We start from the raw sequence: 24,394 nt of genomic DNA, 5'->3' as shown, positions 1-24,394 counted from the left end.
TGTATACAATATTTTTTTATATATATAATACGAACAGATATATATGCACACTGATATATTATATAAACTGATAATATACACTTTCATTGATGATAATAATAATAATATATATAAATATTTTTTTATTATATATAATACATTTATTGCACTTTATTGCTATTTATTATATATAATAAAACAATGTATCTGTATTATTATTATTATCAAAGAAAGTATATGTTATCAGTTTATAATATATATATATATGTATGTGCGTGTGTGTGTGTGGGTTTAGTTCATGAAAAATTTGCTTTTTCTATCATAATTTCTAACGAAAGGCGACACTCATACGTGAGCACGTAAGTAAAATTAAATGTCTTTTGTGAGATACCACCTACACCTTATTAAAATAACGTAATATTATATTTCCTTTATTTTTCATTTCTTCATTTATGAGAATATTATTTATGAAAAGATATAATTATCTCACAGTCTGAGAAATTAATATTTTGTTATTCGAAGTAAATGAAAGAAATATTTATATAAATATATATATGCGGGCGCACACACGTGCATGTATTCATATATGTAAAAAAAATAATAAGAAATAAAAGAGAAAAACTTGGAATCATTTTTTACTCACTTTTTCGATGAATAAAATAATAATAATAATTATTATTATTATTGTTATTATTATTATTATTATTATAACAACAACAACAACAACAACAACAACAACAACAAATACCAATAATAATAATAGAAGAAGAAGGTAAAGAGTTTGGAAAAATGTTAGAAAAATTTTCATAAATTTCTAGTTTTACTCTTTTCTCGTTATTTTCTCTCTTTATCTACCCCGTTTTTTACTTCCCCTCCCATCTCCCACCTCCCAATTCGTATTTTCTTTCTTCCTTTTTTTTTTTTTTGTTTTTTTCTTTATTTTAGTTTTTCAACCTAACATTGCAACGAACACATTCTCGGCCTCTTTCGAAAGCTCGTTCCCGTATACACCAAAAGCTTTTCCGGATGCCTTTCCGCATTAATATCGCTGCGTTGGAAAAGAGAAAAATGATAAAAGAGAGAGAGAGAGAGAGAGAGAGAGAGAAATACGGTTGTCTACGCTACCGAAATGGATTATGGATTATACGGATATACGAGAAAAGAACGTTTCTAGATTATTTTACGTTTCGAAAGCTCTCTGTAGACTCACAGAAATCTAATACACACACACAAATACACACACACACACACGCACACACTTATATACAGAATGGATTATAAATGGTAATAGTTTTTGCTCGTTACAAACTAAAAAAGAAAAGGAAAAAAAGAAAAAGAAAAAAAAAAAAAAAAAAAAAACAAAAACCAGAAAGAAAAAACGAAACACTCCTTAATCATTTTAAATAATCAAAATCATTGAATGTACAATAAAAAGAAATAAATAAATAAAAATCTCATTCTTTTTCCTTCTTTCTTCGTTTTTTTTTTCTCTTTTGTTTTAATCGTTACCTGCGATATTATTTTTGTCCTTTTTTATATAAGCATAAAGAAGCATTTAGAATTGAACCGATTATTAATAGAAATAAACAATTATCGAGATACTTGATTATTTATAATATAATTTAATTATTCCTTTTATTATTTAATTAGTATTAATTTCTTCGTTTTTTAATCATTACATCGTTACTCATAAGTGCTCCCATTTAGATGAAACTCTCACCCTGTACAAATAAACTAATACACGTTCGAAGAGGAACATTTCTACATCTCTCTCTCCCTCTCTCTGTATACATACGTGTATATATATATATGTGTGTATATATATATATCAACGTAGATAAAATTCAGGAGAAGCAGAAGCTCGGAATCAAGTGGTAGAGTAAGCTGAGAGTTAGTTCGCAACAATAATTATCCGAGTTCCGCAACTAGTGGCCGAAACGACCGACTCGGTTCTAAACCGGAACGAATATAGTTTCTCCGTCTGACTCTATCTCTCTATCTATCTCTATCTATCTATCTATCTATCTATCTCACTCAGAGACAGATACACAGACATTCATGTTTTAACCCTTCTATTCTAAACTGAACTACTCGATGACTGTTACCTTTTACCTATGTACAAACAAATTCATGTCGGTTTGGCGGCCATTACGTTGAAATTTCTAAAACTCTCAAAATCAGGAGAGAGTTTTCGAGGGATGGAGAAGAGTGGGGTGGTTCAGAGAGGATGATGCATATAAGTAATATCTTTCTATCTATCTATCTATTTATGTATTTGTTAATATAAACGTGAATGCACATGTGTATACAATATTTTATGCGATTCACGGAACCGAAAGGAAATACAAAAGTTCAAAACTTCGAAATCATAACTAACTCGTACGATATTAGCTAGAAACTCTAACCATGCTCTTGTTATTAAGTGCTTGCAAATTAGATATTTTTTAAAGAAAGAGGATCTCTGTCTTTCTCTCTTTATATATATATATATACATGTACCTAAATTTCGAAGATAGTTATTTCATCATTATCACGAAGTCAGCAGCAACAGCAGCAGCAGGAAGATGAAGAAGAAGAATAACAAGAACAATAATAATAATGATAACGACAAGTGAAGTAATAATGCAGCAAAAGTTCATAGAGTTAATCAAATTTGTTTATACAAATATGGCGCTATATCAAAATAAAAATGGCGTATCTCGATAAGTCGTAAAAATCGAGATAGATCATTTTTTTTTTTTTATACGCTCGAAAATAAATTATACAGATTATTCAAACATTTGATGGTTCGGATCTGAATTGATAGATATGAGTTTGGCTTGTCCAAACCATGATTTTTCGATATTTCAAACGACAAACGACGATTATAAATCAAATGAAATATTCGAGTACTTCGACAAATTTTTCCCGAGTGCTTAATTAAATTAATCCATTGAAGATCTTGCCCAAATATTATTATTATTATTATTATTATTATTATTATTATTATTATCATTATCATCATCGAAGATAATTATTGTAGAATTTGAGAAATACCAATATTATTATTATCATAAAGTTTGCGAAATACCTAACATTATTATTATTATTATTATTATTATTATTATTACTATTATTATTATTATTATAACAGTAGAAATCGCGATAAAAGTCTTTCCACGCTGGACCATTTATATCGATTGTAACAATCATTCCGAAAAAGAATGTATCACGTTCGATTAAAAAACGAAGATAGCACATGCATTAGAACACGCGCAAACACATTTATAACATAACGATCAACGCTAAACTAATATAGAATTTATTAGACTGCACTTATTGTTTACCGTTTCGACCGTTGTTCGATAAATATTTCCTATTATATGACAAATCTTTTTTTCTTATCGAGAAACCTGAAATAATTTCTATCAATTATTTACGATATAGTGTGTTAATATAAAAAAAAAAAAAAAAAAAAAAAAAATGCACGCTCGCAGCCTCTCTCGCTCTCTCTCACACACACACACACACACACACACATGCAGAGTAAAAACGAAGGCGTATCGGCACGATATCGATCGTATATTATTAATATCGTTGCCTTCGCTATGCAAAAGCGAAAGAAAAAAAAAAAAAAAAAAAAAAGAAAAAAGAAAAAAACAGATAAAAAAAATATATATATACATATATATATGATGAGAAAGAGAGAGTAGAACTCCGTCGATGATTCGATAAAGTTTCGAATTAAACGCGCAAACACCGGGAGCCACGTGTTTTCTCCCTCAGAGGAAAGAGAACGAATCAATAGCGTTGGCAACGTTATCACCAATATTTTACCCTCTCTCTTTTCTCCTAATATTACTCGACACGAGTTTTATTTCTCTCTCTCTCCCTCTCTCTCTCTCTCTCTCTCTCTCTTTCTCCGTTTGTTTTTTTCTTTTTCATCCGACACACGGTAGAGGACATTTATTTCATTTTATTTTTTTTCCTCCCCTGCCCCTCTGTCTTTTACTCTTTTTTTCATATTTATTTTTTTCCCCCGTTCGTTCTTTTTTATTTTTATTTTTACCCTTTTTTTCTGGTGCACGAGTATCCTTTTGTTTTTATTTGTTTTATTCTCCCTTTCCCCCGGCCCTCCTCTCACTCCCACTCCCCACACGTCTCTTTCATATTCAGTATGTAGAGAGCCGCGACATTTTCGGAAAATATCATACCACCTCTCCTCTCCTCGTTCATCCATCCTTTAGCACCCCTCGACATCCCTCAGCCTTGTCTATACTCTACTCCACTCTACTCTATTCTACTGTGCTCTCTATCATCGGCCCCGTGTACTCTCGCCCTCCCCCCTCCCTCCTACCATCGTGCTCGGAGGTTTAATTAAAAGTTTAACTAAAACTGGAGTTAATTAAAACTTGAAATTACGGCTCGCGCAGGTTCGCGCATGTCGATGCATTAATAACCGCTCAAATGTCCATTCGCCGTCGCAAAGCGAATCTCCGCGAAGATCCTAAATTATCTACCCATACCTAACCGGACCGACCACCCATCCACACGCGCCCTTTTCCCTCTCTCTCAGCACTTGCCTGCCTGCCTACCTACCTACTCGTCCAATCCCCCGCCCTCCCCCGACGACGACGAACCACCCCACAAAACCATACTCATTCTACGCCAGCTCTATCACCGACTGATTCACTTTAATTTCCCACCAACGATCGTTAGCCACAAAGCAGCATCATTCTACGATAGATAGATATATAGATAGATAGATAGATAGATAGATAGATAGAGAGAGAGAGAGAGAGAGAGAGAGAGAGAGAAAGGATTGAACGAATAGATGCCTAATTAATCCCATTGACGGGGTGAACAGCGATTTATCTAACTGTACAATTCGATGAATAACCATTGAACTCTGTACATAATATATATATATATATATATATACGCACATATATATGTATATATACATACCATATTGATTGAATATAAATCAAGTTTAATATCCATTTTGTTAGAAATATAATGTTGAAGTGTAGATTATGGAAATATAGATAGAAATAGTAATAGTAATTTAATTCTTAATAAAACTTAAATTTAGAAGAGAGAATTACTGCAAAAGCAAAAGTTATTTATATATATATATATATATTTATTTATTTATTTGGTATATGTACGTATAACCAATATCGATCTGTTTCACATAGAAACTATTAGATGACGAGTGGAGTTTCTCTAATGCCAAATGAAATAAACTGGCGATCGTTGCCACGTTCGAAACCGCCCGTTGAAGCTGGCACGGCTTTTACGAGCGACGAGTTTCGTTTTACTACCCTCCGTGAACAATAGCAATACGACTATGAAACCGACGTTGTAAGGGTATACGTGTGTGTATTTGGGTGGGCGTGTGGTACACGTACCTACAGGAAGGGCTATTTACGTTTTATTAACGGTGGTCCAACCGGCAACACTACTACTAGGGGACCGGTGTGCTGCTGCTACTGTACTCTGGCAACCATCGAAATGCAAGTGTTCTCTTTCTTTCTTTTTTTTTTTTTTTTTTATTCTTTTTTTTATTTATTTTTTTCCCTTATTTTTCCTATTGCGATATAGCTTTTTTTTTATGCCGATCCATTTATACTGTATCTCGTATTATTGCATGATAGAAGGAGAGAGAGAGAGAGAGAGAGAGAGAGAGAAAGCGCGGATGGATTTTCGTTTTATGACGTTAGTAGAATTTTCGTCGTTAAGAATTTTTATTATCTTTAAAAGTGGTCGGATAAAAATTTATATATGGATTGTTTTTTATAATCGATTTTTTTTCCTTGTAAAAATATATCACAAAATATTATTTGCCTTATATATATATTTTTTTTTCTTTTGTGGTAATATTTAACAATAATATTTTTATTATTTATACAAGGTTAAGAAGTTTATATATATATATATAGATTAAAAAAAGAAAAGGAGGAAATAAACAGCAATAACAGAAATAAATATGTTCATGCAGGGATGAAATTAGAAATTCGTGGTTAAATCTGGCCGAAGTCTAATATCGACTTCACTCTATAGTCTCCTTTAATAAATATAATGTAGTATAATGCAACGATTGCACGTATCCAGAATATAACGCGGTGTTTAACGCCTGCGTAATCGCGTAGGATTGCACTCGCATAACTCTTCCATGTAATGCTAAACGCATATATTACGGATACCGCCCACAACAACGTTTTAATCCATTGCACGTGTAAATGTGTTCTATTTATGTGCAATACATACATATGTGCGCGTGTGTGTAGACACGAATTAGCTTTATGAGAAGGACTGATTTTAACCTGATTTAATAGTCAATGGAATAATATTATTGTTTTACTATACTATAGTATTTTACTGTATTAAATTTAATAGAGAATGAAATTGATTTTTACATTTTCTTTTTAACAGGAAGCCGGAATTTACTTTTTTGTTTTCCTTGTTGTTTATAATTTGTAATTATGAGAAAAAAAAATCGGATTAAAAAATAATTTCTTTGTTTTTTCCTTTTTCATTTGATTTGTAGCAACGAATAAGTTTATAATATATTATTTTACATTGTTGGCCTCTGGCAATACGTAATACAAATACAATAACATTAAAAAAGAAAAGAAAATAAATAGATAAAAATAAAAAAAAATAAAAAAAAGAAAATGGTATTTGGTTTCGATTCGTTGTGGTATTTTGTAAACTCACGATATCTGAAAATTGTCGCAAGTTGATAAAATATAAAAAATCGAACTCACCGTATGGAAGAGCGGTTCGAAAAAAAAAATAAAAAATAAAAAGAAGAAAAAAAGTAAACAAAAAAGAAATAAAAATGTTCGTATGAATTCGTTTTTGTATAATTAAGTATTTATACGAATTATGAATAACCATGGCAATTTTTAAGTCGTCATTAAATAAATATATTTATGTACTTGTATATCAGTATTATGAAATAATTGAATTTCTTAATGACACGATTTTGATTTGATTATATTTTTTTTTTATTATTATTAAAATTTTAACGGGAAGAGAAGATGGGGCAAGGACGAAAGCGAGGAGATGGGGGAAGAAATATTTTCTTTTCTTCTTTTTTTTTTTTTTTTTACAGAAAAATTTGATTGGCAAAAAAAAATAAAATATGAAATGCAAAAAAAGAAAATATATATCATTTAGGTTTCCAGAGAGAAAGAGATAGAATAAAAGAAAAAAAAAAAAATATATATATATATATGTAACACACGTGGCAATCAACGGATTAACGGAACGATAGCACAATCGACAATGACACTAACACTAACAACGACAACAATACAGTCAGACAAATGATCCTTTAAAAGTAACCCAAAGAAGAAATCCCGTTGGGTTAAGTCACCCAGATAAATCGTATCTTATTAGAGGAGCGTGGCCATCGGCACCCTGAAGTTCTCACGATGCACTTCTCAAAGACCTCAATGCACCTTGGACTTTTCTCCGTTTATTTCAAAGATAAAAAAAAGAAGAGGAAGAAGAAGAAGAAGAAGAAGAAGAAAAAGAAGAAGTAGACACATATATTTATACGTACATGTATAGGCATAGGTAAAGGTAGAGAAAGTATATCTGTGTGTGTGTGTGTGTGTAGAGAAAGAGAGAGAGGGGGGGGGAGAGGAATGGCGTTAGAGTAGCATGGTCTGACTTTGAAAAGTCCAAAAGAACGAAGACGGATTGAAAGAGAAAGAGAGAAAGATAGAAGAAGAAGAAGAGGGCGGAGGGAAACCGGAGAGGTAAAAAGAAGAAAAACGTGTCTCGACAGCGACTTTGGATCAGGATTGGCCGACTGCCAAGCCATATAACCAGTAGCTACGAGTTCCCTCCCCCACCCTTTTACCCTCAACTCTTTCCCTATGTTTCTTCCTTTCTTTCTTTCTTTCTTTCTTTCTTTCTTCAACAGTCTCTTCGATGCTCTGATAAAATCGTAGAAGAGAGAGAAAGAAAGAGTAGATCTAAAGAGAGTCTAACGATGAAATGAACACAAAGAAGTATAGACGGTTGGATAGATTTGAAGAGGTTGACGCGTGTCGACGTTTATAAGAAAGAGATAGATAGCTAGATGGATAAAGAGAAAAAGAGATAGACGGGTTTACTATACATACATATATACATACATAGAGACAGCAGACATACATACCATGGAACGGGTCATTGGAATCAGGTGCAACGGGTAACGCGCGCACGTCTACGAATAATTAGTACGGCAACTCTAACTGGTTCTGGATCGTGATTAAAGCACCGTAAGAGTGGTATGCTAAAGCTATTGGGTCGGTCTTCTCTCGGTCTGCCAGTGTATTCGTATTGGTAGGTAATAGTGATGGTAATACTAGCGGTAGCTAGCGCTAGTGATAGTGATAGTAGTAGTAGTAGTAGTAGTAATACCGCGTTCGGGTGCACCGACCTGAAAGAATTAACTGATCGATCTTTAGTATGATCGATAATTAGCTGGCTAGACGATACACGATCACGTTCTCTCTTTACGTATATATGTATATATCTACGTGTATATGTATATACGTAGGTAGATCTCATTGTAGACCGATAATATCTATGTTACATATATATACATATTTACATATATATATACACCTTATGTATGGATACGATGAGAGAATAACGAGGGAGAGAGAGAAAGAGAGCATGAGTAATTGAAAGGAGAATATGTATGTGTGTGTGTAATATTGCTCACGTGAGTTTGCATTAACCAAAAGTTAATTGTTAATAAATACTACATCATAAAGATCATCGTAGAGATCTTTTATGTACGATAAAGGAGTATTATCGGATTTGCTCGATCTATTTCGTTCAAGTATTTCGACATATAACGTATAAGCTGGTTGAATCTTTAATTTATAAAAGAAGAGAGTGGGAGAGGGAGAAAAGTTGGAAGGTTTAGGTGGTGATAGAGGAGGGTTGATACACGCATCTACGGAGTTACGAGGTAAAAGATGAACGAAAGAGAAGGAGGAGGAGGTAGAGGAGTAATTTCCTGTTAGAGACGAAGCTTCCGGCATCTCTCGTGTAATTGGTCCAAGCTAGCTTGGAACGTTCACCATCCTCTCCTCTCCTCTTCTGCCGTGCTTCTTACGTTGTGTATGTATATATATATATATATGTGCGCGCGCGTGTACAAATAGATATCCACATATAGAAGAAAAGTTTCCTTTTCAACTTCCCACGGTAATTATCACCGAGTATCAACGACTTTGCGATTGAAGTAATTTTGCAAAGGGAATAAAGGTGGGAAATAAAAAAAGAAATGAAATAAAATAAAATTAGACAGAGAAAGGGAGAGAGAGAGAGAAAGAGAGAGAGAATGTATTTTCAGCAATGTGTCACCCGACACGAGCTTTATACCGTGGCGTTTATTTTTGCGAGTCTGAGAGCGAGAAAGTAAAAAAGAAAAAAAGAAAGGGAAAGAAAAAGAAAAAGGAAATAAAAAGGAAGAAGGAAAAGAAAAAGAAGGAAAACTCCGTCGGATAGAGAGAAAGAGAGATGTGAACGAGTATGTTATATGAGTGTGCACGCGAGGGCACACTGACAAACGATTGTGTGTGTATGTGTATATATGTATATATGTGTATGTATGTATGAGTACAGAAGGCTGTAAAGAGACAAGCTGAGGAATTATGCCGACGAAGAAGAAGAAGAAGAAGAAGAAGAAGAAGAAGAAGATTGGGATCACTTCAAAGGGCTTTCCCTTCGAAGAGGATTTCGTTACTTTATTACTCTTCTTCTTTTTCTTCTTCTTCTTCTTCTTCAGGTTTCTTCTTTTCGAGAAGAGTTCGAAGAAAGAAGAAAGAAAAACAATAAAGAAAAATATTTAAAAAAAAAAAAAAAAAAAAAAAAATAAAAAAATAAAAAGAAAGAAAGAAAGAACAAAAAAGAAACAAGAAAAAAGGAACAAAACAGAAGTAAAAGGTGAGAATGGTGGGCGCACGATTAGAGAAAAGAAGCAGTAGCTCCAGTCGTGAACAAAGGACCCCAAAAGAAGAAGAAGAAGAAGAAGAAGAAAAAGAAGAGTATCCACGTTACGTGTCGAGGAAGATCCACCCCCACCTGCAATCCCACCCCATCTCCTATCTCCATTCTCTCTCTCTTCTTTTTCTTAAGACTCTCTGGGTCTACCTGAATCAGCCTCCTTCCTTTCTTCCCACCCTCTCAACAAACATCCACCCACCCAGTTAGTTCAGTTTCTTTCTCGATCTCGTTTTCTTTTTCATCTAACCCTTAAAACCAAGGAGAGGAGGCAGGAGGAGAGGGAGGATATCCCAACCTCGCCAACCCTCTGTACGAATCTTTTGTTTGTGGACCGGTTCTCGATGGAGTTCCTCGAATCATTTCCCTCCTTCTGACCTCTGCCTCCCTATACAACCTCCTCCTACCAACCCCACCATATCACTACAATCCCATCACCATTACTACCACTATTACTATTATTACTACTATTACTACTACTACTACTACTACTACTACTACTACTACTACTACTACTACTATTACGTTAGCTAAGTCCTCTTCTTCCTCACACTTTGGTTCCTCAATTTCTTATCTTTCGAATCTAGCTATCATTCCCTCCCTCCCGCCCTTCTTCCCTCCTTCGGAAGCATCGGCCGCTTTCGCTCTCGAAATCATTTCAGGATACCACACAAACACAAATACGCACATACATATACACACAAATGTATACCTTTCTACCACCTTTTTATCTTAGTCCCTCTTTTCTCTTTACCGTCCTTACTCACCAATATACCAACACAATCTAACCCTCAATATAGATTCTTCCGTTAAATTCCAGAAGCAAGTTTAATGGAACCGAGCGTAACCGTCTCTCACGAGAGAAACCTGAAGGGGAGAGAGAGAGAGAGAGAGAACAGCTTAGTCCAATGGTATGTCTTCGTCTGACCTTTGGCTGGGTCGATTCGCGCAACCCAACTCCGACGACCCCGTTTGACCTCGCTTCATCGACCACGGCCGAAGAGAGAGAGACCTGGACATTGTGGGTCGGGAACGTAAGTACGATACTCTCTTTCTCTCTCTCTCTCTCTCTCTCTCTCTCTCTCTCTCTCTCTCTCTTCTCTTTCTCTCACGTTCACTTTTTTTACCGACAAAGACAAAAAACAACGCGTTGTCGGGAGATTTTCCATTTCGAAATCGATCTAACCTCGTTTATCTCAACTATCGCTCAAAACCTCATCTCAACCTCGTCCACCACACGCTCATTCTATTCCCTTTTGACACGTGTTCAATTATTATTACCGCTTGATAAAAATGAACGCGAAGAAGATATTTTTTAATTTACGCTTATAGAGGATAAATATTTTTATTTACTCCATGCTATTTTTTCTTTTCCCGACGATGCTGACGCATGCGTCAAAAAAGAAAAAAAGATAAATGAATAAATAAATAAAAATATATTCAGATACTTTAACAACTTTATATCATCCGATATAAAGCGATAACGCAAATGGACGACTGAAATTTTAAAGTATGAAGAAACTTGTTAATTCATTATTTAGTTTCTCATAATCTTGAATAATGAATGAAACGTTTGAATGTGATGTTAGTGATATATATATATATACATATATACCTTTATCTAGATGCTGGGTAATCGGACTTTGCACTCTGGGCGTTGGTTGCAATTGTGACGTATTGTTACCAGGACGTCCTCGTGATCTCCTTCCTGGTCTGGGCTACAAAAGAAGAAAAATTTTCGAAATATTATTATTTTTTTTTAATCGAAACAAATATCGTAATTATTTATAATAAATACACGGATTATTACTAGTCGATTAATAAGACAATGAAATTTTTTTCCGTTTCCTTCCCCCCTTTAAACTACAAGGACGATCGAACGAAGAAAATAAAAAGTATGCGTGTGACGAATAAATTACTATACATATCTAGAATTTTTAACAAGATTGTTTTACATTAGCAAACACTATCCAATCTTTATGTTGTATATATATATATATATATATATATATATATGACAGATCCATAAGTAATCGTAAAATGTTTCAGGGTGTGTTCGACGATTGTGTTCCTTTGTTTTAATACGTAAACCATCGCGTCCGGAGAACTTGCGAGTTTGGTAAGTTTCTTTGTAGGAGGATGAGTAGAGAGTATGAGGGTGGTGACTTTGAGAGGAAGGAGGAGAAGAAGCGCCGTAGGAATAGTGTTAGGTGGGGATGGAGGAGGGAGGAGGAATCTCTTTGTTTAACTGTCTCATTTATTACCGTAGATAAACGTGCCGCGTTGTAGACGCGCACGCCGAGAGATAAACGCGACGAGATAAAAGCGAGCGAAACGGTTTGCTTTGTGTACGCGAGCGCGCTTGCGTACGTATATATAAAAAAAAAAGCTCCGTCCATGTCGTCGCGCGCATTGCACAGGGTAATGTCGTGTAATGTAATACTATGTAAAGAGGTCACCAGGTACGTAGATACCTACGTACGAAACCTGGTACGAAGAGAAGTAATGAATGAGAAATGTACGAATACGAATTTCGTAAAATATGAGTTGGCAAGTAAATCAAACGAACGGCCGATACATTATTTCACAATATCTTCTTTCGTTATCTTTGTGTTTTTCTTTCTATCTCTCCCTCTCTCTTTTTTAGATCAATCTGATAAGACGACAATAAAAAGTTTATCACGATTATCGGATCGATTAAATTAACCTAAATTTATGTATCTTTTCGGATAGCACGCATTATATAGATACAATGTTATATATTATATTTATTAGTGATTGTTATTAAAATTTTATGTGGTTTTACGATGGGATCAAATGAATACTGTGTCATTCATTTTATCGTATATTCATTCATCAAATTAACTATATTGTTAATTTATATATATATGATTATATTAGTAGTATAGTATAACTGTATTTAATTTATTTACATTTATAAATAATATTTAATAATGTTCGCCTATACTAATACAAATCTAAGACAATATATACTACTTTATATAATAACTTTCGCAATATATAATTTTGTTTTTATACACACGTAAAAATTGACGAAAAAGTTACGAAAGTTTATCGGTACAAGAATAATATAAGAAAATATTTTGGACGATCAGCTCGAAGCAAAAACACGTGTCGCAAACTACGGCTAATTTTAATAAATTTAATGATTAAAGAACATTTCTAGTACTTTTATATCTTATCTTCGAAAAAGTATTATCTTATCGATGACTTCCGTCATCTCCTCATGTATATATAAATATATCTATAAGTACACACACACATACTTATTTCGATTTCGTAATATATTCAACTTACGATCTCAAATTCTCTCGGGAACGTAAATAATTATACTAAAGAAACAGTATATTTAAAGAGCGTAATCCTTGACTGTGTCCCGATAATGCTAATTCAAGAAAGATGTCATAATATACATAAGTAGATAAATATACATATTTGTGTAAATAACAAAATATCTTCCCCCCCCCCCCTTTTCTCTCTCTCTCTTTCTCTGTCTTTATAAGCTTATATAACAAGATCTCGAATATGCGAGTACGAGGAAATAATTGAAGATAACTAACGATACGATTAAATCGTAGAAATTCGAGAAACGAATGAATTGAATGTATATTTACATTGAGGGATTGAAAAAAGAAACGAAGGGGAAAAAAAGAAAATTATGAAGATTAAATAAAAATTATATGAAAAATAAAATCGCATTAGTACGCAAGTAACTAAACTAAAATAATAGTCGTAGGATAGATACAAAAAAAAAAGCGAAAGAGAGAGATAGAGAGAGAGAAAGAGAGAGAAAGAATCGAAGAGAATTCACGTTAGTCGTCGTCCCATGTATTTTATTGCAAATTGAGGTTAAAGTCTCTGGCACATGGCCAGGCATTTCACCTAGGCCGTCGCATTCCAACATATACTACATGGGCACGCACATTACATACGCGTCTTATGTATTCTTTCTCTCTCTCTCTCTCTCTTATGAACACATACATACAACACCCTGGCATAGCAAAGTCTCTCTCTCTCTCTTTCTATGTACACATATGTATTAGATGTATATGTGTATATGTTATAAAGCAGCCGAGCACCAAACACGACGTCGAGACGTCGACCCATCCTCCCTCTTCTCTATCTCATCGTCGTCGTCGTCGTCGTCGTCGTCGTCGTCGTCGTCGTCGTCGTCGTCGCCATATCATATACGCGCGTGCGAAGGAGTCGTCGCGTTCACATCAACGCGTACACACCGGGGAAGTCCATGAAATAAATAGTTCGTAGCCCCTTCGGCCATACTGTGCGCACCCTCGCAATACTGTAACTTTAAATCAACGGGGTCTCTACTCTTCTCCTCTGCCCTCCTCCCTTCGCTCTGCCCGGCTCCTCTACTTTTACCACCGAAAGATAATCTCCCTCGTGATTTTGTGGAACGACAAGTGCATGTATATATTTCTCCTTTGTATATACATACATGTGGATCGGTCTTTCTTTTCTTTTCTTTTCTTTTCTCTTCTTTTCTTGTCTTGTCTTTTTATATACGCGTGTAAGCGGAGTTTCGACAAAGAGGAAACTCAGAAGTATATTATAACAGAACGCGAAATGAGAAATCTTTTGTGCGTAATTATTACACACTTTGGGTTGTTTTTTAAAGTTACATACACGCGCGCGCGCACACACATAACGACGATACGCGACATACACAACACACACATTCCTTGAAAGATCATTATGAACTTATGAGAAGAGATGATAACGAGGAACACTATCATAACCGAGTATACCGGGAAAACTCTTCCCGTTGTGACTTTGATGAACATTTTTCATCTACTTTGAGTTAAAATCCAAAGTTAGATTATATATAGGTTATATATACATACACATACACGCGCATAAACACAATACCATATATATATATATATTGGCACGTAACACAGTACACAAAAAACATTCGATGCGAATTTTACGCGACAAATCTCTCACAGATGATCTCATATAATGTCATTAACGTTCCATTTGTTTTACTCTAAACGAATAAATGGTAAAACGCGTTTTTGTGCCGTTGCGACGGATATAGGCAAGTTATATATATATATATATAAACACACATGTATATGTGTGTCTTCTTATATATATACATATGTATGTACCATGTGGAGAGCTCCTTTTTCCGGCATATGCTAATCTAATTAATGGTTACATGGAAACCCACACGCGGTTGTGTACACCAAGTTCCCTCCCTTCCACCATCACTCACTCTTCTTCTCTTACACACTATCGCACAATCCATATATACGCAAAATACGTGTATATTATACCATAGCCAGAGAAGAAGAGAGAGAGAGAGAGGAGAGAGAGAAAGAGAGAAAGAGCCACAACGAAGCGCCGTGATGCTCACATGAACAACACGATGATCACACACACACACACATGTATTATACACAACACAACTCTGATAAAGTGCGTATCTATGTAACCCGTTAAAAGTCCCTCTCAATGGCGTAACACACACTCGTTCCTCCCTCCTCCTTCTCTTTCCCGCTCCTATCACTCCTTTTTTCTCTCTTTCTTCTTGGAAATGAAACACGAACTCTTCCTTCTTCGGTCCGATAATTTAGTGACAATATTATTCCAATTATTATAACCTATTCTCGCCTCCCTCTTCTCTCCATCATTCATTCTCTCTTCTTCTTTTTAACACACACACACACACACATTCTTCTTCGAAAGATGATACTTAAACTACTACTGGTCACATACATCCATTATATTATATATGTAGATACGAACGAGAGTCACTTAACTTCGATGAATCGCACGGCAATAAACGAATTCCATTCCGTTAAAGGCCCGTAAATATTATAATAATTCTTCTTTTTTTTTTTTTTTGCGCTTCTTGTATTTGAACGTTTATGACAACGTCATGCAATTCATACACAAATATATATATATATAAGTGTTTTTAGTTTTTAAAAAACTCTTTATAAGTTGAAGCTGACGATAAAGTGTACAATCACTTTAAACACAACTTTAATTTGTTTTAAGTTTAATGTTTGATATAGAAAGCGACGATAGACAAACAAATTTATACACAATACATATGTGTACAACCCACTAGTGCGTAATGTTATTTTCTTCTGGTAAAAAGTGCGTATCTACGTAATGTGAAGTCCAACCACCAATGGCGTAACTAATTACGCTTCTTCTTCTTGGAAATGAATATCAAAAACTCTTCCGTTCCAATAATTCTCCATCGATGATAATATTATTATTATTTTTCTCAATTATCTTCTTTTTCTTCTTTTTATAAAAACTATATTTTCTTTCTCTCTTCCTTTGAAAAGTGATATTTTAATCGATCACCCATCCGTCACGTAGACACGACGAGAGAGAGAGAGAGAGAGAATTAAACTTAACTTTGACGATCGTGTATATATCGTTAATCGACGTATTACCCTAACTGCTATACTTCAAAATCGATAATAATTTTGTTTCATCTTATATCTAAATCTTTTTATTAGAAAACGTAACGTAATATTAAAGTTACACTCAACACACGTCCTTTTTAATATTTATGCGACTTTATAACTCGACTTTGTTAAAAATTTTAATAATTCATATTTGTTAATTCGTGTCGAAGGATTAATGTTGAATTCACAATAATATAAATTCGAGTATACGAATTAATAGCATAATTATTGAACCATCAATCGACAAAAATGTCTTTCATCGTTAATAATTACCGTACTAATTAATCGATATTTCTTTTCTTTTTTTTCGATCTAATGTTTCTAACGAAAGAAAAATAAATTTAATGTAAATGTATGATAACTACGCCATTGAGAATGGTTCTTTACGCATATACTCACACATACATATATACACAGAGAGAAAGAGAGAGATCGCGTTATACGAGAGGTCGTAGTATTCGTAGTTGGAGAATTCGAAGAAAAGAGAAAAATATATACGGAAACAGGCACGTAAGGGTGAACGTTTGCGATAAAGGCCAGCCGGTGCCTCTTCAAAGGGTTAAACCCTGGATCGCTGCTCCGGCTTTGCTTGTTTACCGATTTTTACAGCCTCCTTTCCATCCTCAATCCTTTCGATCGTGTGTCCAACCGGTTCTTTGGATACACACGTACGTGCATACATATATACCTATATATATATATATACCGTCGTTATCTACTTCTATATACTACCACGAACTGGTCCACCTCTACTTCTTCGAGTTTGACCCCTTTCAGCTTCTCCCCCTTTCCTCTCTCATTCCTTCTTCCTTGTTTTCTTATTTTTCACATTGATTTATCGATCGAGCGAAAGCTTGTTGTTTTTCTTTTACTTTCTTTCTCTTTTTTTTTTTTTTTTTTTTTTAGGATAAGAAAAGGAAGTTGCTTGCTTGTAAGTGAAAATTTTGATAAGATTATTTTAGATCTAGTGAAGGAATTTCTTAAAGAAATTAATTCAAACTAATTTGTTTTCTTATTAAAAAAAATTATGTAATGTTAACGTTATGATATAACTTAAATAACTGCAGTAATACTAATATAAGTTATATTACAAGATTTAGATTGTATATTGGTACTGGTATAAATTATACTACAGGTTTCAGACTATAACAGTATTATATATAGCAATACTAGTACATGCTATCGTAATCTAAAACTTATTGTACAATTTATACTATAATATGATTTAACTACAAATAGTATATCTACACGTTACATACACAAAGTATAAATTATAAATATAAACCATAAATAAAAATCAAATAATAGTTAATACTTAATGTACTTTATATATCTAACGAGAATTTATACGTCTTTACGTATGATTTCATTGAAATGAATTTTCATATATAATTTATGATTACTACATTAGAAATTTAATCAAACGGGTAGTCTAACTCTTTATCATTGTATACTTTACTATTAAAATGATGAGTCAAATTTGTAATTTGAGGTCCAAGAGAAGTTAATATTCAAATATATGAAGTATTAATTTCGTAGCTAAAAAAAGAAAAAAAGAGAGAAAAAGAGAAAAAGAAATTTAAATAATTACATGAAAATTAAAGCTCGTCATCGGAGAAGAAGCGATTAAATCCTCGGTTACGAATTAACTTAATTAATTTTATGACGATTTGAAAAAGAAAAAAAAAAATTAAATAAAATTTATAAAACACATACATACATACATACATACATACATACATACATACATACATACATACATACATACATACATACATACATACATATATATATATATATGTATATATATATAGAAAGAGAGAGGATTAAAAAAGAAGATAAAAAAAAAAAAAAAAAAAAAAAAAAAAAAAAATAAATAAATAAATAAAAAAAAACATTTATATAGTTTTAACGAATAGTCATATTAACAAGAATAATTCTCTTTGCCGTGGTAAAAGTCTCGTTTAGCATATTAAATAAATTCGTGGGACGAACATTTGATCGAAAAAATATTCAAAGATTCACTTATATACATATACATATACATACATACATACACACACGCACACACACACACGCGCGCGCGCGCATACGTATGTACGTGAATCCTTCTATCTTCTAATTCCATCGTGGTGAACGAGCTCGTGCTCGATTATATTTGGCACGTACATTATAATCTTTGCCGGTGCATAAGCCGTGCTAGGTATTACCATAAATTCGTTCCGTCGCGCGATTTTTCAGCTTATGAATAATTTCCGGTGGTTCGTCGGAGCGCGTAAACCTAGTCGCTAGTAAAGAAGACATCTAAGAGATGGAAAGAAGGAAGCAAGAGAGAGAGAGAGAGAGAGAAAGAGAGTGAGAGAGGAGGAGGAGGTTTAGTAATTGAAGGGGGGTTGCTTTGCCAGAGAGGATTATAAGGCTAAGGTACAAGGGGAATAAGAGGAAAGGTATGTGCAGTGTTAAAATTAAATATGAGAGTGGAAACGTTGCCCATTCGTGGTTCAAAACGAGAGAACGAGAGTAATAGAAAAAGAGAGAAAGAGAGAGATACGATTGCTATCTCTTATACAGAAGAAGACTCGAAATAACCATCGGCTATTTTATTATTCAGTCTCTCATTGCGATGCCTGTCAAATTAGGCGAGAATGAACTGTGATATAACGAGGCAAACGTAGCACATTCTGCTTGAATATACATATCCTAATAGAGAGAGAGAGAGAGAGGTAGAAAGGAAAATGTTAATCGAATAAAATTTTCATCGAAGGAGAAAAAAAGAAAAAAAAAAAAAAAAAAATAAGGAAGGAAAGAAGGAAGAGAAAAATAGAAAAAGAATTTTCGCGGAGGATAGAACGAATTTTAAATGTCAATATTTTCCCGCCAAGAAAAAAGAAAAAGGGAACAAATAACGGGGAAGAAAAAAATTGCAAAAAGGATCGAAGGGCGTGGAAGCGGTTATGGCGGAACGCGTATGTTACATCTCGTCAAATGAAATTCCTATCCGATCCCTCGTATATGGTCCTTTCCCTACATTTTCTCTCTCTCTCTCTCTCTCTCTTTACCATCCCTCCATAACACTTTTGATATCATAATATCAAGTAAGTAAAGAAACGTAGAGATAGATAAAAGGCGTAGATAAGTAAAAGCCGAGATATCTCTGATGGTAAGGTTTTTAGGGGTGTATCATATATATATATATATATATATATGTGTGTGTGTGTGTGTGTGTGTGTGTGTAAGTGTTATAATATGAATCTCTCGTTTTGTATATTACAAAACTATAAAACCTCTTGTCAAAGTGTAAACGCGTGAGTGCAATGGCGCGGCCGCGTGTTCACACATACATATTTATATATATATATATATATATATGCGTGTGCTTGCGTAAATAACGTATATACATATATACATAGATAAATACATAGGAAATACTAGTTCTATATATAAATCGTGTCTCCGTCGTGTTAGAGCTAACGTTGGCGTGTACACGCCAACGAAGCGGCAGATATTCCGATCGATCGTACCGGGTTATTCGACTGCCAGCGAGAATTCATTTTCCCCTTCTATTTCTTTTTCCATCTTTCTCTATCCTTCTACCTCTATATACTTTTCTCCCTCTCTCTCTCTCTCTCTCTCTATCTTTCTTTCTCACTCACTCCTCCTACACCTATCACCTATCACTCTTTTTCTTTCACTCTCGTCTTTCTCTCTTTCTTTCCATATAATAGAACATCGTTCTCCCTCTCCTCTCTCTATCTCCCTCCCTGTCTGTGTATGCATGTGTGTCTCTTTCACTCTTATGCGTACTCATCGTCGTGTGACTCCCCTCGACTTTACCCCCATTGCATATACCCCTCCTCCTCTCTAATCCCCTCGGTGTTCGCTCGCTCGCTCGCTCGTTCGCCCACCTGTCGTGACGATTCTCGTGCTCGTTAATCACATTACGTGCGCACGAGCGAGACGAGAAAGAAGAAGAAGAAGAAGAAAAAAGAAGAAAAAAAAAAAATGGAAAAGAAGGGAGTAAAAGAGAACAGGATGAAAGACCAATGGAGAAAAAAAAAGGATAAAAAGAAAAAAGAAAAAGAAGAAGAAGGGAGAAAAAATGTTCGAATGCGTGTACACGGACGATCCTACTAAATGTTTTTTCTCTCTCTTCTTCTTTTTTTTTTTCTCCTTTTTTCTTTCCTCTCGTTTTTTTCTCTCTCCTCTTTTTTTTTTCTTTCTTCCTTCACGTTCTCCTAGTATGTAGTAACGTTCAAGGACACGGATTAAATACTGAAATTATCGATAATTAAGTCCCAGTATTATTTTCCCATAAATTTATCATTTCTAGAAACTAACAATTTATAAGAACTCAACTATTTGTTTGTATATATATATATATATTCTATATTTATCAAATAGTAATAATGCATTAGGAAATCTGACGATAAAATTTTGATGTATACATATTACGATACGATAAACGTTTGAAATCGTTTACTTATTTTAACCACATCGTAAATCCAATGGATATTAATCACGTTATCATTTTCAATTTCAAAGTGCCATAGAGAGAGAGAGAGAGAGAGAGAGAGAGAAATAAATGATAAAGATTGAATAGTATTCGATGCAACTTTATATTTACGTCTTAGCCGCTACATCTGAATTAGAGTGACGCCATGAGTGAACACCGGATAAGAAACAGTGTTGTTATCGAGCTTGCTAAATCTTCTTTCCTCTTCCCCTCTCTATCACACCCTCTTTGTATGTATACACACTTTGATTACGTACACAGATACACACACACACGTATATAACACATATTGTTTACCGTTGACCTCTATTACAAATATACACCTCTATTACTCCTATTTAACTATCTGTGTTATCAGTGATTTATTTTCAAACATTTTATCCTAGTACTTTGAATAAAGATTACTCGTCGAGACTTTCGTTAAAAAAAAAAATCATTCTCGTATATATAAATATATTGTAGAAATAACATTTAAAGTTACGAGTAAATAATAATGGTTGTATGTAAACGAGAGAGAGAAAGAGATAGAGAGAGAGAGAGAGAAAATATAGAACTTACGTGAGAATAATGAGTTGATTATCATTTGAATATTTTAATGTCGACAATTTATCCATAAAGAAGACAAAAAGAACACGGCGGCAAATAGCGTACGTATAAACTACGTGGCTTTGTACCACCACCATCAACACCATTAACAACAAGGATAAAGAAAAAAAACTTATAAAAATAAAAAGAAAGAGAAGAAAAAAAAATAAAGACTTGAGATTTCACTGAATCCTTTTTCTTCATAAATATTTTTCATTTCCTTTTCTCTTCTCAATTTTTTTCTTAGTTTCTTAATTTGTCCATTGGTCGTCGCAAGACACACGACAACGAGTTTATTAGAGAACTTAGTATTAGAACATCTTTCTTTTTTTCCTTTTTGCTTTATTCCCCTGGTCTCACGTCTTAAGGACTCCCTTTAACGTTCCTCGTATATGCGGTTCGTGGCACACGACGACGGAGAAAAGAAAGAGAAAATGGAAATGAGAAAAAAGAAAAGAAAAAGAAAGAGAAAAACGAGTCTCTCATTAGCGACGGTACATCGTATTTTCCCATATATTTATATATATATTATCCTCTCTTTTCATCCCACTTCCGCCCTCCACCTTCCCGCTTCTATATGTATGTATGTATAAATAATAAGTGAATAAGTAGTTCGAATAAAAAAGCAAAGAAATTTATAATAACGAACGGACGCGAATACGAGTGTACAACGATGACGAAGAAAACGAAGGAATGGAAGGCACCGGAATGGATACATATATATATATATATATATATATATATATATATATATATATATAATGAAAAAAGAAAAGTAGAAAAAAAGAAGAAGAAAAAGAAGGAAAAATTGAAGAAACGTGGCACGTTTCAACGACGTTATATACTGTCGATTTGATCACATGACCAGTTTCAATCTGCTGTTACCGTTACTGTTGCTATTGCCGCGTTGTCGACTAACTTCACAAGCTTTCAGATTTTTTCGGTTATCGAAAGCTCTCTCTCTCTCTCTCTCTCTCTAGCGATTTTCTTATTGCACGAGTGACGAAGTGCATTGTGTGTCCTTGAAGTATAATACTTTCTTCCTCTCTCACTCTCACCACATACATATATATACATATATATACACATATATGTACTGTATATACTTGTCGCTCGAGTTAAACGAGCTCTCGTTTATACATACATATATATGTACATATATATATGTATATATATATATAGAACTTTTTTCCTTTCTTCATTCCTCCTTTTTCTCTTTTTCTTCCCTGGCACTTCTTTTCTTTATAATGGAAAAAAAAAAAAAAAAAATAAAGATGGCCGTGTACGGGCGCGTTTCGTGAATTTTCGAGGTTAGTTATCGTCAGATGAACGGGATGGAGATGAGGGAAGGGGAGGGGGGAGGGGGAGTGAGAGTCAAGAAGAGGTAAGAGGAAGAGAAAAGAAGGGAGGGGGGGAACGTGTAAACTGGCGACGCTGAGTATGTGGGCGAATGACGAAGGGGAATAGGAGGGGGAGGGGGAATAGGAGAATTCTTACCAAGCGGTAAACTTTATAACACCTAATGGAACATTGTAATTGAACGGAGATATACTCGTTTAAATAATAAATAATTTTGTCGTATAGTTTATCAGCGTATACGTGTCCATATCTCTGTGTATATGTGTACGACGTTTACGTGAGTAAATAGATAGACATATTGTCGATTATACAAGTGAAATTAGATCGATGTTACGCTAATACGAGTATGAATAATCATACTGATCACTCATTTATATATACATATATATATATATGAGAGAGATTCTTACGACGAATATATATTTTCTCCTTGTCTTTAGAATCTTATTCCAGAAAAATAAAGAAAAAAAAAAAAAGAAAAGAAATACAATATAAAAAGTAAACGATTTACGTATTACGCCAGAATGCACCTAATGTGTATATATGCGTGCCTGTGTGTGTGTGTGTACGTAAGAGCATTTCCCCCCACGTTCCTACGTCAGGACAATCGAATATAATGACGAATCCACGAGCCTAAATATTTCCTTCTTTTTCTTGTTTTGTTTTTCCTTTTTCCACGACGACTCGGCATGTGTGTTATATTCACGTTTCAATTAAGAACGACGAACTACGAAACGGACCGAGGATTTAGCGACGTGCCGAAGCGTAACGAAGAATAGGGCGACCGTAGGGACCTCCAAGGCCTGCACGATGAACGTGTCCTGGTGTGTATGTGCGTGTGTGAGAGGGAGAGGGCGGCGGGCGAGACCAGTATTGGTTAGGAGGATATAACTAACCGAGAAGAAGAAGAAGAAGAAAACGAAGAACTAGAAGAACAAGAAGAAGACGAAGAATCCTTTTCTGATGCTCACGACGCACGATTTATCGAACGATGATAACGAACGCGAACGAACGTAAGCGTTATAAAACGATAGGCTTACTAGAGAACGTACACCGAGGCGTATTAACTATACACCGAAGCCGATATATAACTACTACGGACGAAGAAGAGCAGCCGCACTCAACGTAAAGGACGAAAAACCGCGTAAGAGGCACTGACGCGAACTGCGATACGCGCGGTCCGCAGTGCTGCCGTCTACTGGTACTTGCTAAGCTTCGTGGAATCGTTTCCCCCACCACGCCCACTCTATAGCCTGCGCGCCGCCTGCCGCTACGCTATGGTACGGTACCTTCCACTCCCCACTACTCCCCTTCATACCCTACCGACCGACCGTCCGTCCGACGTTGCCGGGGTTGCGTATCCCCACTCCGACTACGCTTCGCTAATGCTTCTCTATCCTCTTTCCTTTCTCTCTCTCTCTCTCTTTCTTGCTCGCTCTCACATTGTATCTATCTTTCTCGAGCTAACTCGATCTTCCTCTTTCTC

General features: G+C 34.6%; 1 protein-coding gene and 1 long non-coding RNA gene across 11 annotated transcripts in view; both read right to left on the bottom strand.

The window, feature by feature from the left end:
* Positions 1-3,916, bottom strand: part of LOC124957156 — a 17,418-nt gene extending 13,502 nt beyond the window's left edge. Inside the window, exon 1 of the long non-coding RNA XR_007103462.1 lies at positions 3,055-3,916. This is a non-coding gene — a long non-coding RNA (uncharacterized LOC124957156). The remainder of the gene's footprint in view (positions 1-3,054) is intronic.
* LOC124957150 overlaps positions 1-24,394 on the bottom strand; it is a 223,821-nt gene that overhangs the window by 144,671 nt on the left and 54,756 nt on the right. For 8 of the 10 annotated variants that reach the window (XM_047513901.1, XM_047513907.1, XM_047513905.1 and 5 more), the window contains one exon: positions 11,594-11,696. In XM_047513901.1, coding sequence (XP_047369857.1) covers positions 11,594-11,696 — 103 coding nt within the window. Of the gene's footprint in view, positions 1-11,593; positions 11,697-18,500; positions 18,522-24,394 lie in introns of those variants that run through there. The other 2 variants (XM_047513910.1, XM_047513911.1) reach the window with 1 other exon arrangement.

This window comes from Vespa velutina, chromosome 24 (assembly GCF_912470025.1).
Source record: "Vespa velutina chromosome 24, iVesVel2.1, whole genome shotgun sequence".
In the NCBI taxonomy this organism is placed as follows: Eukaryota; Metazoa; Arthropoda; class Insecta; order Hymenoptera; family Vespidae; genus Vespa; species Vespa velutina.
This window is presented reverse-complemented; position numbering and strand designations above follow the sequence as displayed.